This window comes from Ranitomeya imitator, chromosome 7, assembly GCF_032444005.1.
Source record: "Ranitomeya imitator isolate aRanImi1 chromosome 7, aRanImi1.pri, whole genome shotgun sequence".
Taxonomy (NCBI): Eukaryota; Metazoa; Chordata; class Amphibia; order Anura; family Dendrobatidae; genus Ranitomeya; species Ranitomeya imitator.
Window position 1 is genome coordinate 16430078 of NC_091288.1, and position 16915 is coordinate 16446992.

The following is a 16915-nucleotide window of genomic DNA, read 5'->3' on the forward strand; positions in this document are numbered from 1 at the left end:
GTATAAGGATGAGTGACCCCCAGGGTAGTGTAGAAGGATGAGTGACCCCCAGGGTAGTGTATAAGGATGAGTGACCCCCAGGGTAGTGTAGAAGGATGAGTGACCCCCAGGGTAGTGTATAAGGGTGAGTGACCCCCAGGGTAGTGTATAAGGATGAGTTACCCCCAGGGTAGTGCATAAGGGTGAGTGACCCCCAGGGTAGTGTATAAGGATGAGTGACCCCCAGGGTAGTGTATAAGGATGAGTGACCCCCAGGGTAGTGTATAAGGATGAGTGACCCCCAGGGTAGTGTATAAGGGTGAGACCCCCAGGGTAGTGTATAAGGATGAGTGACCCCCAGGGTAGTGTATAAGGATGAGTGACCCCCAGGGTAGTGTATAAGGGTGAGTGACCCCCAGGGTAGTGTATAAGGATGAGTGACCCCCAGGGTAGTGTAGAAGGATGAGTGACCCCCAGGGTAGTGTATAAGGATGAGTGACCCCAGGGTAGTGTATAAGGATGAGTGACCCCAGGGTAGTGTATAAGGATGAGTGACCCCCAGGGTAGTGTATAAGGACGAGTGACCCCCAGGGTAGTGTATAAGGACGAGTGACCCCCAGGGTAGTGTATAAGGATGAGTGACCCCCAGGGTAGTGTATAAGGGTGAGTGACCCCCAGGGTAGTGTATAAGGACGAGTGACCCCCAGGGTAGTGTATAAGGATGAGTGACCCCCAGGGTAGTGTATAAGGATCAGTGACCCCCAGGGTAGTGTAGAAGGATGAGTGACCCCCAGGGTAGTGTATAAGGATAAGTGACCCCCAGGGTAGTGTATAAGGATGAGTGACCCCCAGGATAGTGTATAAGGATGAGTGACCCCCAGGGTAGTGTATAAGGATGAGTGACCACAGGGTAGTGTATAAGGATGAGTGACCCCCAGGGTAGTGTATAGGGATGAGTGACCCTCAGGGTAGTGTATACGGATGAGTGACCACCAGGGTAGTGTATAAGGATGAGTGACCCCAGGGTAGTGTATAAGGATGAGTGACCCCCAGGGTAGTGTATAATGATGAGTGAACCCCAGGGTAGTGTATAAGGATGAGAGACCCCCAGGGTAGTGTATAAGGATGAGTGACCCCCAGGGTAGTGTATAATGATGAGTGAACCCCAGGGTAGTGTATAAGGGTGAGTGACCCCCAGGGTAGTGTATAAGGATGAGTGACCCCCAGGGTAGTGTAGAAGGATGAGTGACCCCCAGGGTAGTGTATAAGGATGAGTGACCCCCAGGGTAGTGTATAAGGATGAGTGACCCCAGGGTAGTGTATAAGGGTGAGTGACCCCCAGGGTAGTATATCATGATGAGTCTCAAACTCAGGGTAGTGTATAAGTGTCAGTGACCCCCAGGGTAGTGTAGAAGGATGAGTGACCCCCAGGGTAGTGTAGAAGGATGAGTGACCCCCAGGGTAGTGTAAAAGGATGTGACCCCTAGGGTAGTGTATAAGGATGTGACCCCCAGGGTAGTGTAAAAGGACGAGTGACCCCCAGGGTAGTGTATAAGGATGAGTGACCCCCAGGGTAGTGTAGAAGGATGAGTGACCCCCAGGGTAGTGTATAAGGATGAGTGACCCCCAGGGTAGTGTATAAGGATCAGTGACCCCCAGGGTAGTGTAGAAGGATGAGTGACCCCCAGGATAGTGTATAAGGATGAGTGACCCCCAGGGTAGTGTATAAGGATGAGTGACCCCAGGGTAGTGTATAAGGATGAGTGACCCCCAGGGTAGTGTATAGGGATGAGTGACCCCCAGGGTAGTGTATAAGGATGAGTGACCACCAGGGTAGTGTATAAGGATGAGTGACCCCCAGGGTAGTGTATAAGGATGAGTGACCCCCAGGGTAGTGTATAAGGATGAGTGACCCCAGGGTAGTGTATAAGGATGAGTGACCCCCAGGGTAGTGTATAGGGATGAGTGACCCCCAGGGTAGTGTATAAGGATGAGTGACCACCAGGGTAGTGTATAAGGATGAGTGACCCCAGGGTAGTGTATAAGGATGAGTGACCCCAGGGTAGTGTATAAGGATGAGTGACCCCCAGGGTAGTGTATAAGGATGAGTGACCCCCAGGGTAGTGTATAAGGACGAGTGACCCCCAGGGTAGTGTATAAGGACGAGTGACCCCCAGGGTAGTGTATAAGGACGAGTGACCCCCAGGGTAGTGTATAAGGATGAGTGACCCCCAGGGTAGTGTATAAGGGTGAGTGACCCCCAGGGTAGTGTATAAGGACGAGTGACCCCCAGGGTAGTGTATAAGGATGAGTGACCCCCAGGGTAGTGTATAAGGATCAGTGACCCCCAGGGTAGTGTAGAAGGATGAGTGACCCCCAGGGTAGTGTATAAGGATAAGTGACCCCCAGGGTAGTGTATAAGGATGAGTGACCCCCAGGATAGTGTATAAGGATGAGTGACCCCCAGGGTAGTGTATAAGGATGAGTGATCACAGGGTAGTCTATAAGGATGAGTGACCCCCAGGGTAGTGTATAGGGATGAGTGACCCTCAGGGTAGTGTATACGGATGAGTGACCACCAGGGTAGTGTATAAGGATGAGTGACCCCAGGGTAGTGTATAAGGATGAGTGACCCCCAGGGTAGTGTATAATGATGAGTGAACCCCAGGGTAGTGTATAAGGATGAGAGACCCCCAGGGTAGTGTATAAGGATGAGTGACCCCCAGGGTAGTGTATAATGATGAGTGAACCCCAGGGTAGTGTATAAGGGTGAGTGACCCCCAGGGTAGTGTATAAGGATGAGTGACCCCCAGGGTAGTGTAGAAGGATGAGTGACCCCCAGGGTAGTGTATAAGGATGAGTGACCCCCAGGGTAGTGTATAAGGATGAGTGACCCCAGGGTAGTGTATAAGGGTGAGTGACCCCCAGGGTAGTATATCATGATGAGTCTCAAACTCAGGGTAGTGTATAAGTGTCAGTGACCCCCAGGGTAGTGTAGAAGGATGAGTGACCCCCAGGGTAGTGTAGAAGGATGAGTGACCCCCAGGGTAGTGTAAAAGGATGTGACCCCTAGGGTAGTGTATAAGGATGTGACCCCCAGGGTAGTGTATAAGGATGAGTGACCCCCAGGGTAGTGTATAAGGACGAGTGACCCCCAGGGTAGTGTATAAGGATGAGTGACCCCCAGGGTAGTGTAGAAGGATGAGTGACCCCCAGGGTAGTGTATAAGGATGAGTGACCCCCAGGGTAGTGTATAAGGATGAGTGACCCCCAGGGTAATGTATAAGAGTGAGTGACCCCAGGGTAGTGTATAAGGATCAGTGACCCCCAGGGTAGTGTAGAAGGATGAGTGACCCCCAGGATAGTGTATAAGGATGAGTGACCCCCAGGGTAGTGTATAAGGATGAGTGACCCCAGGGTAGTGTATAAGGATGAGTGACCCCCAGGGTAGTGTATAGGGATGAGTGACCCCCAGGGTAGTGTATAATGATGAGTGAACCCCAGGGTAGTGTATAAGGATGAGAGACCCCCAGGGTAGTGTATAAGGATGAGTGACCCCCAGGGTAGTGTATAATGATGAGTGACCCCCAGAGTAGTGTATATAGATGAGTAGAAAGTCCAACCACTGGGACCCCCATTGGTCTCGAAAATGGAGGTCATGTTTTAAAAGAGCAGAGAGCATTGTCTATAGGACTACCTGAAATACTGTACTCAGCATTCTCTAGCAGTCCCATAGACAATGAATGAATAGGAAGCACGTGGTCACTGCACCATTTTAATGGGGGCATTTCAGAGCCCTATTCTCGGGCCCAGCGGTCGGACCCCCACCAATCAGCTATCCTGTAAATAGGTGATAATCTGCAATGTTGGGAGTAAGCCTTTAAGGAATGTTAGACCTTGATACAGTTCAGTGACACAAGATGATGAGTAGGAGTTAACGTTGATTTCTGTTGAGCATTCTTGGCATTTCGGAGGTTAATCCGCGGGCGCTGAAGACGCCGTGCAGTGCTGAGCCACCTCTTCTATGAATATTGTTGGATTAACGAAATCCTACATGGCGCGGGGACATGTCTGACTAATGAGATAACCAAATGCTTCTCCGTATGGTCGGCGTTCTGAATCATAACAGCTCAATCTCTTTTCCAGTCTCTTGTGAAGAATTTCTTTAAAGTCGCAGACTCTCCTGTACAACCATTGATTCCACATTAGGAACTTTCATTTTCAGTAATTTCTTAAAGGAACAGTCAGGAGAACAAAACTGATACATTGTGTTCCAATGGGGCGGGGCATAGCACAGGATTCTCTCTGTGACTGTGCCATGCTCGGCATAAAACAGGGGGGCAATATTGCCCGGTGAGACCCTTTAATATGTCTATTTGTATACTGTTAGGGTAGAGCGGACACAAGACTTGTCGACAGCATCACACATAATAAGCTTAGATACAGTAGCTTAACACACACCATCACACATGACAAGCTCAGATACACAAGCTCGGCCGACAGGATCACATCTAATAGGCTTAGATACCACAATTCGGTAGACAGTGACACACATGATGTGGTCTTTGGAGCTTTTTGTGTGCTCCTCCTCACAGATCCTATAATGTATCCTAGAAATAAAGACTTTAGGAGAAACTCTATATAATAATGAATGAGAGGAAGCTACAGCTTAAAGAAAGAAGGAAATCTGGAGATGAAGAAGGAACAAAACCTCTATTTCTCCACCTCCCTGTAGAGATCCCTGGATGTCTGATAGAACGCTGCCGTAGAAATCTGGTCGAGAAATCCGAAGTCCCTCGTCTATTGCTTCCCTATGATCAGTGGTAACAATGAAAAGTGTATAGAGAAGGAGCGGGGCATTTCCTTTTCTCTATTGTTTCATACTTTTTAGTATTCATTGTTGGATGGTACTTATTCATCTATGGACCTTCTTGGGCTCCATTGTTTGGAATTTCTTGGACTTTATTTTTGAACACTTAGACATTATTTGGACTTTCTTGATTCTATTACTTGGACTTTCTTGGTCTTCATTTATTAACATTCCTGGTCTCCATTGTTTGACATTACTCGGTCCCTAATGTTTTGTATTATGTGGTCTCCTTTAGTTGGAGTTACTGGTCTCTATTGTTTTGTATTAGATTGGTGTTTATTATTTGATGTATCTTGTTCTTTATTATTTGATCTTTCTTGATTTACATAGTTTTGTATTCGTTGGCCTTCAGTCTATTCAGTGACCATTAATTAATTTGCACGTAGCGTACAGGCAGTTGTTTAATGGCCGTAATCGACATATCTAAACCCAGCATTAAAGTCCGTTTACACAGATGGACAGGCGGCATGATACCACCGCCAATCGGTAAACTTTTACAAAGTCGTATTTCTCCACCCTGTCCGTCCCTTTTTTCTGCAATAGTTTAGTGCATAAGAATATGCGTGCGCCATAGTTGGCGCGGGCGCCTGCAGTCTTTGGTGGCACAAGCGCAGTATGCTTTGCTTTACTGCGGGCAAAGCCAAAAACATTACTGCGCATGCGCCCGCGTACTATGTCCCGGAACACAGCAAAATACTTACGGAACATAGTGCGTGGGCGCATGCGCAGTAATGCTTTTCGTCTTTGCCCGCAGTAGGGCAAAGCATACTGCGCGTGCGCCACCGAAGACTGCAGGCGCACGCGCCATCTATGGCGCACGCATACTCTTATGCACTAAACTACTGCGGAAAAAAGGGGTGGAGAAATTACAAGGATACACCGCCCATGTGACCGGTAACAACTCATTATAATATACCACCAAATTGAGGTGAGAGAGTCCCTTTAAAGACATGAAGTCAAATACTGACCGAATACTGAGCGTGTGAATGTGGCAATAGAAATAAACTAGGAGATTTCTTTCTCCTTAAAATACCTCTCAGCGGGGGGGACTGATTCCAGGGAAAAAGTATAAAAGTTTTTTTTAATTGTTATCACCCTAACAAAAAAAAAGTTTAAAAGTAGTTTGGCAACAGTGAGACATAGTGCACATCCTATCTGCTACTAAATGGGAAAACAAAGTGGGGTTTCATACCAGTTCCTGATTGATGAACACCTTTCCTTCTGGAAGAGGTTCTGCAGTAGCTGTGTTGAGTGTTACAGAATACTGCCCTTATGACTCAACTTGTAACATAATAGTAAAAGGAATTTGGAATTTGACAGGCTATCAATTTTTATTTTTTAGCCAGGGGGTCTAGTATTGCCCCGGCCTCCGGAGAACCATCTAATAGGACACTGGATGCCGGACAACCCATGTGTCTCAGCTGCCAGGTGCCCAGCTCCGGGGCTAAAGTGCGCTGGATGAAGGATGGGCAGGAGGTGGAGGCAGGAGGACGCTTCTCTCTACAGGCAGACGGCAGAATGAGAAGACTTCTTATCTCATCCCTGGACCCCTTAGACAGTGGGACATACACCTGTCATCTGGGGAATGACAGCACCAGCTTCACCGTCACTGTGCCTGGTAAGAATCACTAAAAATGATCCTCACTTTATGATTGCTCCATAGTGATTTGCAAAAATACACATGCTCATTTCCATGCTTCATGGTGAAAATGGGCAATGTCCCTGTTGACCCATGCTGCCTTCTGGGCACCTTGGGACCTCTTCTTCATTGGCTCCATGAGCCCTGCAGCTACTAACGATGGCCCCCCAAGTCTCCCACCTATTACACCTGCCAGAGCCTAATTGACTGCCTGTCAGTGTTACATACACAGATGTAATATGTTGCAATATACAAAGTATTTAAACAGATGGTTGCGTGATCAGGTCCACTGGCAGAAGTAAAATAAAGTTTGAAAAAAGTTCAATAATATTTACTAATATTAATAAAAGGAAAAATAAACACTAATAAACCTTTCTTCCTAATTAAAATTGTTTTACTATATAAAAAAATATTAAGAAAAATAAAGGACCTTTAATTGGTGAAGCCCTGCCCGTAATGACCCGAACTATAAAACGATCACATTATTTAACCCCCATGGTGAACACTATATAAAAAAAGTATAAAAACACTACAATGGGTGTATTCTGTTCATCCAAAATTAACAATAAAAGTGTCAGCTCAAAAAACAAGACCTCACACAGCTCCATTAACAGTTAATAAGAAAGTTGTGGATCTCAGAAAACGGTAACACAAATTATATTTATTTATTTCTAAATTCTTTACATTTTGATTCCAGAGCCTCCAGTGAAGATCATAAACACCAGCGATAACACAGAGCACAAGTGTGTGAGCGGAGAACCCCTGGTGCTGAACTGTGAGGTGTCCAGGGAGAACGCCCATGTGCGCTGGTACCGGGATGGGGTGGAGGTGGAGGAGGACCAGAACATCAGGCTGGAGTCAGATGGGAGACATCACAGATTGGTTATTATGTGCACCAAACCAGAGGATGCTGGAGAGTTTGTCTGCAACGCTGGAGGAGACTCTGTCTTCTACAATGTCTCCATTTCAGGTAACAGCCAAGAAATCTGATACTGTTAGTGCATGTCCAACTAGAAGTGCACCGATAATGTTACAGGGGTAGGATAACTTTTAATAATCCCTAACATATATTGCACATATAGCCTACTAAAAAGTTGTGTCCTTATGTGCATAAATTACATTACTGATCCTGAGTTACATCCTGTATTATACTCCAGAGCTGCACTCACTATTCTGCTGGTGCAGTCACTGTGTATATACATTACATTACTGATCCTGAGTTACATCCTGTATTATCCTCCAGAGCTGCACTCACTATTCTGCTGGTGCAGTCACTGTGTACATACATTACATTACTGATCCTGAGTTACATCCTGTATTATACCCCAGAGCTGCACTCACTATTCTGCTGGTGCAGTCACTGTGTACATACATTACATTACTGATCCTGAGTTACATCCTGTATTATACCCCAGAGCTGCACTCACTATTCTGCTGGTGCAGTCACTGTGTACATACATTACATTACTGATCCTGAGTTACATCCTGTATTATACTCCAGAGCTGCACTCACTATTCTGCTGGTGCAGTCACTGTGTATATACATTACATTACTGATCCTGAGTTACATCCTGTATTATCCTCCAGAGCTGCACTCACTATTCTGCTGGTGCAGTCACTGTGTACATACATTACATTACTGATCCTGAGTTACATCCTGTATTATACCCCAGAGCTGCACTCACTATTCTGCTGGTGCAGTTACTGTGTACATAGATTACATTACTGATCCTGAGTTACCTCCTGTATTATACTCCAGAGCTGCACTCACTATTCTGCTGGTCACTGTGAACATACCGTTACAATCTTACCTCCTACAGATCCTCCAGTGAAGATCATAAACACCAGTGATGATGACACAGAACATAAATGTAGCAGTGGAGAACCCCTGGTGCTCAGCTGTGAGGTGTCCATGGAGAACGCCCATGTGCGCTGGTACCAGGATGGGATGGAGGTGGAGGAGAACGTGAACATCAGGCTGGAGTCAGATGGGAGACATCACAGATTGGTTATTGTATGTGCCGGACCGGAGGACTCGGGGGAGTTTGTCTGCGACACTGGAGATGACTCGGTCTTCTACAATGTGATGGTGACAGGTCGGTGACGATAGATAGACCTACACGTCCTCATCATCGCACGCACGGTCAAAGATCTGACATAATGCAATATAAAAGTCGTGTTTGAAAAATGGTAAAAAAAACAAACAAAAAACAAACGTTGTGCGTCTCAGAGCATTGAGTCATTCTAAAAAAATGACTAAAGCAATCTGTACGATAAGCGTTTCCCTAAAAGAATTCTATAAAACATCAATGAACAATAAACTAAACAAGTCCTCAGCGCCCATGACAAGTTCTTCTCTGGGAGACAATTGGATCAAACCTGTCCTGCTGATCAGGACACATAGACGATCAATCCGAAGGACAGATTCTTGCAGGGTTTCTTTCAGGAATCAAAACATTAATTCTGATGGATGCAGGTTCAACCAGAGCTGAATTCATAATTCTGCAGTATTCAAAGCTAAAATCTTACAGCTTGTCCCCCACGGCTTGTTTAGTAAAATGAAGATAAAAAACAACAACTAACACCTAGACATAGCTGTGCAAACAGCAATAAATGAATTTTAAGTCAGAAAATTTTTATTTAAAAAAATAATATTAAAAAGACAAATAATTAAGAACACAGAAAAGGTTAAAAAAAATAATAAGGATTTGATAATGTAAAAAAAAAAAACAGGAGATGAAATCTGAAGTATTGAGGCAGGTGTCTTAATGCATAATTAAGTACACCTTGGGCACAAAGCCTGTACGGCATACTGTAGAGATTTGGGCCCTCCATATGGCACCATATGGCGTCTCAATACAACACTCTATCTTGGGAATATTCTCCCATCAATAGAATGCGATCTAATACTGAGTCTGATGGAATCGGCCACACTTCTTGGGGAAGTAATATTTTATATAAGTGCAAAAGACCAGAAGTCCATAATCATAAGTTCCATAATCATTGGAAGTTTTCATTTTCTCTGCAGCGCCTCCGCAGGCAAAACTAAGAGTTACATGATCAACATTAAAGTCAATGTAGCTCAGTCCTCCAGAGAAGGAAAGTCTCTGGATAATTAATTGAGATCTTGAACCGGAAACCCCTTTAATATTCTAATCTTGATGATCCCTTTAATAACTATAGAGTCACAAAACAGAGGCCATTGTTCCCTTTGCTATCGGTTTCCACTTTCCCCCGCTTAGTCCTGTCTGTCTTCCTTAGAGCCCACTGTGACCATAGTGAACACTAGTGACGACGTGGAGCACAAGTCCCTGCTCGGCGAGAGCGTGGTGCTGAGCTGCGAGGTCTCCGGAGAGAATGCACCCGTGCGTTGGTACAAAGATGGCGTGGAGATACAGGAGGGCGACAATATTAAAATGGAATCAAATAGACGGGAACGAAGGTTAATTATTTCTGCTGCAAGAACAGAAGACGCTGGAGAGTTTGTATGTGACGCTGGGCAGAGTTCCGTCTGTTACCGTGTGACTGTGACAGGTCAGTGAGTGTCACCATGCCACTAACATTTGCTGAAGACCTTTATCACTAGTGGTGTGTCTACCATAGACGGAGGGCATGCGATTGATATGGTGCCCATGGTGGCACGGACCTAACACAACCATTTTTCCTGCTTGCTGTAACATTGTCATATCAGATAACTGCAGCCGCCACTAGAGGGAGCTCACATTATACAGATGTGTACAGCAGCACTATGGAGCAGGGCCGCCATCAGGGCATTACTGCCATTACTGGTGTATGGGGCCTGGTGAGCAGAAGCAAAGTTCGGACTGGATAAGACATGCTGCGCAGCCGAGCCACTGTATAAACGGCCTGGCAGACCGCACAGCACACTGGGGCCCAGGCTACTTACTTTACTTTATTAAGCCCAGGGTCTCGAGCCGCAGCTACTTACATTGTATGGCCGCTGCAGAGGGGGCTTCCGTCTCTGACCTCTCAGTGACGTCAGACGCTGCCAGCCTGTCATCTGCTCCTAAGCTGCCGGCGCACCCCAGGCCCGTGCGGAACTTTATATGCAGGAGTTGAGGTCCCAAAAGGTATGAGGTTTGCGTGTCCTCCCATCCACTCACCCACCTACTCGCCCCTCCAACCTCCCATTCCACCATTGTTTGGCCAAAACAAATGCTGCCGACTATGTATGTGATCTGGTGTTCAATGGGAACTGTTAATGTGTGATTGGTGAGAACGTGGTGCAGAAAGGGAGTTTTTCCAAGAGTGTGGGGTGGGTGTGTGGAAGCATAGAGAAGTGGAGGTGGAGATAGGGTGGAGCCTGGCAGTATAGGATATTTATGGACTGATATGTTTACATACAGATTTATATAGGGGGAGCTCATGATATACATATTTCTACAGCCACCACTAGAAGGAGCTCACTATTACAAATTGATACAGTCACCACAACAAGGAGGTCACTAGATATAGATTTATATAGCCACCACTAGGGGGAGCTCACTACATACAGATTTATACAGCCACCACTAGGAGGAGATCACTGCATACAGATTTATACAGCCACCACTAGAGGGAGCTCACTACATACAGATTTATATACAGCCACCACAAGGAGGAGCTCACTACATACAGATTTATACAGCCACCACTAGAGGGAGCTCACTACATACAGATTTATACAGGCACCACTAGGGGGAGCTCACTACATACAGATTTATACAGTCACCACTAGGGGGAGCTCACTACATAGAGATTTATACAGCCACCACTAGAGGGAGCTCACTACATAGAGATTTATACAGCCACCACTAGGGGGAGCTCACTACATACAGATTTATACAGCCACCACTAGAGGGAGCTCACTGCATATAGATATATACAGTCACCACCAGAGGGTACACATCCTTAAACGTAGCATGGCTGTAAAAATAAATTAAGATGCCACAATATTTTTCTTCCAGAATAGGCATCCTGAAAAATTTGCAAGTATGTGTTATATTAAGTCTGCACGTAGCCCGAAGTGGCTGACAACAGGGGAACAATAACTCGTTAAAAATAGAGATAAAATAAACTTTAGATTTGTTGCTTCCTTACATAATTTCAATCTATAATCCTGTGTCATTTTACTTCTGAAATCTCTTTCTATTCTATTATTCAGCATCGATATATTTTTTTTTTACCTGTCTGGGACTTTTGCACGCTTTTTGTCAGAGACCTTCTTATGATAAAAGATAAAAATCTGAATGCGTCAGCACAGTGTCAGGCAGCAGCCATGAAAGTGCCACCGGATAGGGGAGGAAAGCTTTTTATAAATCACAGACGCTCCTCAGACTTGAAGACATCTCAAAGTCTCCTCTCTTGTTCCTTCTCCCGCCGCAGTCTGTGCTTCTTCGAGTTGCAGATTCTTTGCGGGAATGTATCCTCCGGCATTATAATGCGACGATATATTAGGAAGAATTATGTATACCGAGGCTGCACGGGACATAGAGGTCTAGGAGGGATTTTATCTAAGTGTGCATTATGTGATACAAAGTTGTAGACTGGGACCAGAGAAGAGTGGGAGAAAATATGAATGTATGTAAGAAAAATTACATAGAAAATGGAAATTTTTTAAAAAGTCCCATAACAGGGCATTAATCGGGGTTTGCTGCCACTCTAGAGCCTCCAGTGAAAATTGTGAACAGTGACGACGATGCAGAACACCGACACGTGAGCGGGGAGCGCGTGGTGCTGAGCTGTGAAGTGTCCAGAGAGAACGCCCTGGTGCACTGGTACAAGGACGGTGAGGAGCTGGAGGAGAGTGACAACGTTGTCCTGGAGGTGGACGGCTGTCACCGCCGACTGATCATCCGATCTGCCCAAACCCAGGATTCCGGAGAGTTTGTGTGCGATGCCGGAGACGACTCTATTTTCTACAATGTCTTTGTGAAAGGTCGGTAACTATTAATATATTGTTCATGGCAATTGATGAATGTCGGATTATTGGTTCGCCCATTGTAGCACTGGGCCGAGGTTGGTTCTCTATGTGGAAAATTCCATAGGCACCCTCTCCACTATGGGGTGTCCCTAAATAATGTCATAGATTGACCCCACAATTCAGTGATCAATACCGCCTACATACAATGCCATACACTTCAGTAACAGTGCCATGTAAGTAATATTACCATATGATACTCAAATAATAGCAGCAGAAGATCAATCCTGTTCATATGAGAAACTTGCATTTTACTCCCATCCTGTGCTTGCGCCCCTGAATCAACAGTATTAGGAAAAATTGGAGAAATTCCAGACTGCACTGTGTCATTTGCACCTAACAGTTTATCTGGCATAAACTAGTGCTTAAACCTCCAGAACAGTGATAGGATGACACCTGGGGCTTTAGAACAATGATTTGATGACACATGGGGCTCTAGAATAATGACTTGATGACACCTGGGGCTTTAGAACAATGATTTGATGACACATGGGGCTTTAGAACAATGATTTGATGACACCTGGGGCTTTAGAACAATGACTTGATGACACCTGGGGCTTTAGAACAATGACTCAATGACATGGAACTCTAGAACATTGACTCATTGATGCAGGGAGCGTTAAAATAATGACTTGATTACTTGTGGCTCTAGAACAATAACACAAAGACACCTAGGCTCTAGAACAATTAGGCCATAAGACCTTTGGGGCTCTAGAACAACAATTTTATGAGACTTTTGGCACTAGAACAATATCTTCATTTCACTTGTGGCTCTAGAACGACGACCAGGTGAAACTTGTTGCTCTAGAACAATGACTAGATGACACTTGTGGCTCTAGAACAATGATTTGGTGGCATGTGTGACTCTAGAACAATAACTCTTTGTCACTTGTGGCTCTAGAATAATGACATGATGACAATTGTGGCTATAGAATAAAGACTCAATGCCATGGGAGGCTCTAGAACAATCGTTTGAAACTTGGGGCTCTAGAACAATGACTCAATGCCACACGAGACCTTAGAATAATAACTCAATGACACTTGTAACTCTAGAACAACAATGTGATAAAACTTGTGGCTCTAGAACAATAACTCGATGCTACTTAGAGCTCTACAACAATGACTCAGTACCAGATGCTCTAGAATAATAACTCCATGACACTTGTAACTCTAGAACAATAATATGATAACACTTGTTGCTTTAGAATAATAACTCCGTGACACTTGCGTCTCTAGAACAGTGACTCAATGACACTTGGGGATCTAGAACAACGGCCTAGAGACCTTTGTCTCTCTGGAACCTTCATCCAGTGACAATTAAGACCCCAAAACACTGAATCAATGATATTTATTGATCCAGAGCAATGAGTCCTTGTAATCCTGCCTCCGTTTTTCTCTGCAGACCTTCCCGTCAAGATAATAAGCATGAGTGACACCAGGGAGTTTCTCAGTGGAGAGCGACTGGAGCTGAGCTGTGAGGTGTCACGAGAAAACGCGCAGGTCTGCTGGTATAAGGAAGATGAAGAATTACACGAAAGTGAGAACATCATCCTGGAGGCAGATGGCTGTCACCGCCGGCTAATCATTCTGTCAGCAGAGATGGCCGATTCCGGTGAATTTGTCTGTGATGCCATCGATGACTCCGCCATCTTTGATGTAACTGTAACAGGTCAGTGTGAGACAGATGTACAGATGTAGGACTGCCAGGAATCCTCAGTTTTATCATACTGATCTCTACCCTGGTGCTGTACTCCAAAATAACCCAACGTTGGACGGTCACTACAAACTTCACATAAATAAACTGTAGAAGTAAATGTAAGAAATATCTCTTATCAGAGATTCATGCTTCCTACTCCACTTATCAGCCACATCCTCCTCCACCACCTCCTGAACTCATCATTCAATACAAATTGCCTGCAAGCTAACTGAGGGATCAGATTACAGCTACCTATTAAAACCTATGGAGAGAGGAGGGTGGAGCTCAATGAGAGAGAAAAAGCAGAAAATGAGGCTGAAGCTTTCTAGTAATTGTTTATCTCATCTCAGTGCTGGACTAACAATATCCTTCTTGCTTCAATTTTCTAAAAAGTATTTATCTCACCCCAGTGCTGGATTCACAGGTACACTGCTCTATAATGTCCTTCCATGCTGTATCTGAACTTTTGCTACATAGAGAAATGAGAGCCGGAATCTCATGTATGTGTGTGCAGTGTATGTGAGTCATAAGGAAGTTGGTTTCCACTCACCTGCTCAGAGACAACTGAAAATTGTAGCTAGAGCATGAAGAGGGTAAAACTGGTGAAAATTACAAGTCATATAATGTCCGGAAATAGTGTTATTCTGCATATACTTACATATGATACCTTATTCTGACAAGTCACCTGAAACTACTTTGTGGTTTTGTCACAACTCCCGGTTATACTGCTGCGGGGAGAGCTGCACACAGCAGCAAGGGAGCTGAGCAAAGCGCTGGGTTACTAACCAGGTAACAAACAGGACCTGAATCATGTGACAGAGTGGGAGGTGGTCGGGGGCAGAGCCAGATGCCGGGGTGCAGAGGAGACGATACACACAGGAGAGTAGTCAAACAAGCTAAGATCAAAACCAGGAGATCACGAGGTACCAAAGGGGGAGACGGGATTGTCAGAAGAGAAGCCAGAGGTCAGAAATCCAAAGGAATAAACGATCAGAGTAAAGCACGAAGAGCAAGGAACAATATTGCAACCGAGCACACACTCCAGGGGTCAGGCACACAGACTAGAATGAAAGTATAGCTGACAAGGAATCCTAGTCTGGAGTGAGTATAAATACCCCTTCCAGATCCAAAGGGAGGCCAGCAAAATTAACCCTGAGAGAACAGGACATTAACCATGTCCTAACCATGACAGGTTTATCCTTCAATTCTTGCTAAGCTCATGATGGCTGTCATTCTACATCTAGATCCTCCAGTGAAGATCATTAATGCAGATGATGACACAGAACATAAATGTGACAGCGGAGAAGCTGTGGTGCTCAGCTGTCAGGTGTCCAGGGAGAACGCCAATGTGCACTGGTACCGGGATGGTGCGGAGGTGGAGGAGAATGAAAACATCAAGGTGGAGTCAGATGGGAGACATCACCGGTTGATTATTAGTTGTGCCAAACCGGAGGACTCGGGGGAGTATGTCTGTGACACTGGAGATGACTCAGTCTTCTACAATGTGACGGTAACAGGTCAGTGACAATGAAGAGTCATTTCTTATTTATTTTGATTCATTGAGGCACATACACTTTTCACATTGCCGAGTACACCACCACCATGGATGAGAACCGCATGAAAGTCATGGAAAAATGCTTGTACATGTAGAATTACCAATATCTAATAAAATAAATTGGTATCTTACTGTACTCGTCTTGGTTGTACCCGACGTACCCTTCATAATGTCACACATTGGGCATCATGTACATGAGAGCTATGATGTCACAGCTTTCACATGACATCATCATCCAGTGTGGCCAGAAAGAGACAAAACGGTGGTGGGACAGTCGTGTTCCCATAGTAGTGCCCAAAAACTACTCCAATGTCAATTGCACTCTCAAGAACATAAAGGTAAAAGTGCCGTCACCCACCATCCACATCAGTAGCTGAGTAACAGCCTACATATTTTCAGCCCACCACGTATCTCTTTCATCCCATCATTATTATGCATTGACTTTATGAGCAAAAAAATTAAAAATCCAAACATGTTTTTTTTTCTTCCCCTAGAGCCTCCTGTAAAGATCCTGCATTCGGATGATGACACAAATGAGAGGTGTCTCAGCGGGGAGGAGCTGGTGTTGAGCTGCGAGCTCTCCCGGGAGGATGTCCTCGTCCGATGGTACAAAGATGGAGAGAGATTGGAAGAGAATGAGAGGATCCGGCTGCTGTCCGATGGGAAACGTCGCCGTCTAGTCATCCTCTGTGCACACACACAAGATTCGGGGGAGTTTGTCTGTGACGCTGGAGATGACTCAATATTCTACAATGTGGCTGTGACCGGTGAGGAAACTTTAGAACACAAGAGGCCACAAATATGGTAGAGAGGTCCATGTAGCTCGTGATTGTGCGCCTATTATTTGTGTTTGCTTCATTTGCTTAAATTTGGCACCATTCTCAAAGACATAGCCGACATTCAAATTCCATTCCGTATGCCCTATAGTATTACTTTTGCATTGCTCAAACTTTAACTGGAAACTTGAACACTTGGGGCTGTAGGAGAATAAGTCAATGACACTTGGACTGTACAACAATGACATTTATGGATGGTCCCACAACAATGACTCAATGATACTTTCTGATTATCTGACACTTAGTCCTCTAGAATACAAACTCAAATAACTTAGGGTTCTGAAAAAATGACTTAATGACACTTGTGGTGCTAGAACAATGGCTTAATGACACTTGGGGCTATAGAACAATAACACGATG

General features: G+C 45.0%; 1 protein-coding gene across 1 annotated transcript in view; it reads left to right on the plus strand.

Moving 5' to 3' along the window:
* Window positions 1–16915, plus strand: part of OBSL1 (obscurin like cytoskeletal adaptor 1) — a 54330-nt gene that overhangs the window by 7560 nt on the left and 29855 nt on the right. Inside the window, exons 5-12 of the mRNA XM_069732826.1 lie at window positions 6192–6467; window positions 7186–7458; window positions 8309–8584; window positions 9750–10022; window positions 12154–12426; window positions 13871–14137; window positions 15409–15681; window positions 16214–16486. Coding sequence (XP_069588927.1) covers window positions 6192–6467; window positions 7186–7458; window positions 8309–8584; window positions 9750–10022; window positions 12154–12426; window positions 13871–14137; window positions 15409–15681; window positions 16214–16486 — 2184 coding nt within the window. The remainder of the gene's footprint in view (window positions 1–6191; window positions 6468–7185; window positions 7459–8308; window positions 8585–9749; window positions 10023–12153; window positions 12427–13870; window positions 14138–15408; window positions 15682–16213; window positions 16487–16915) is intronic.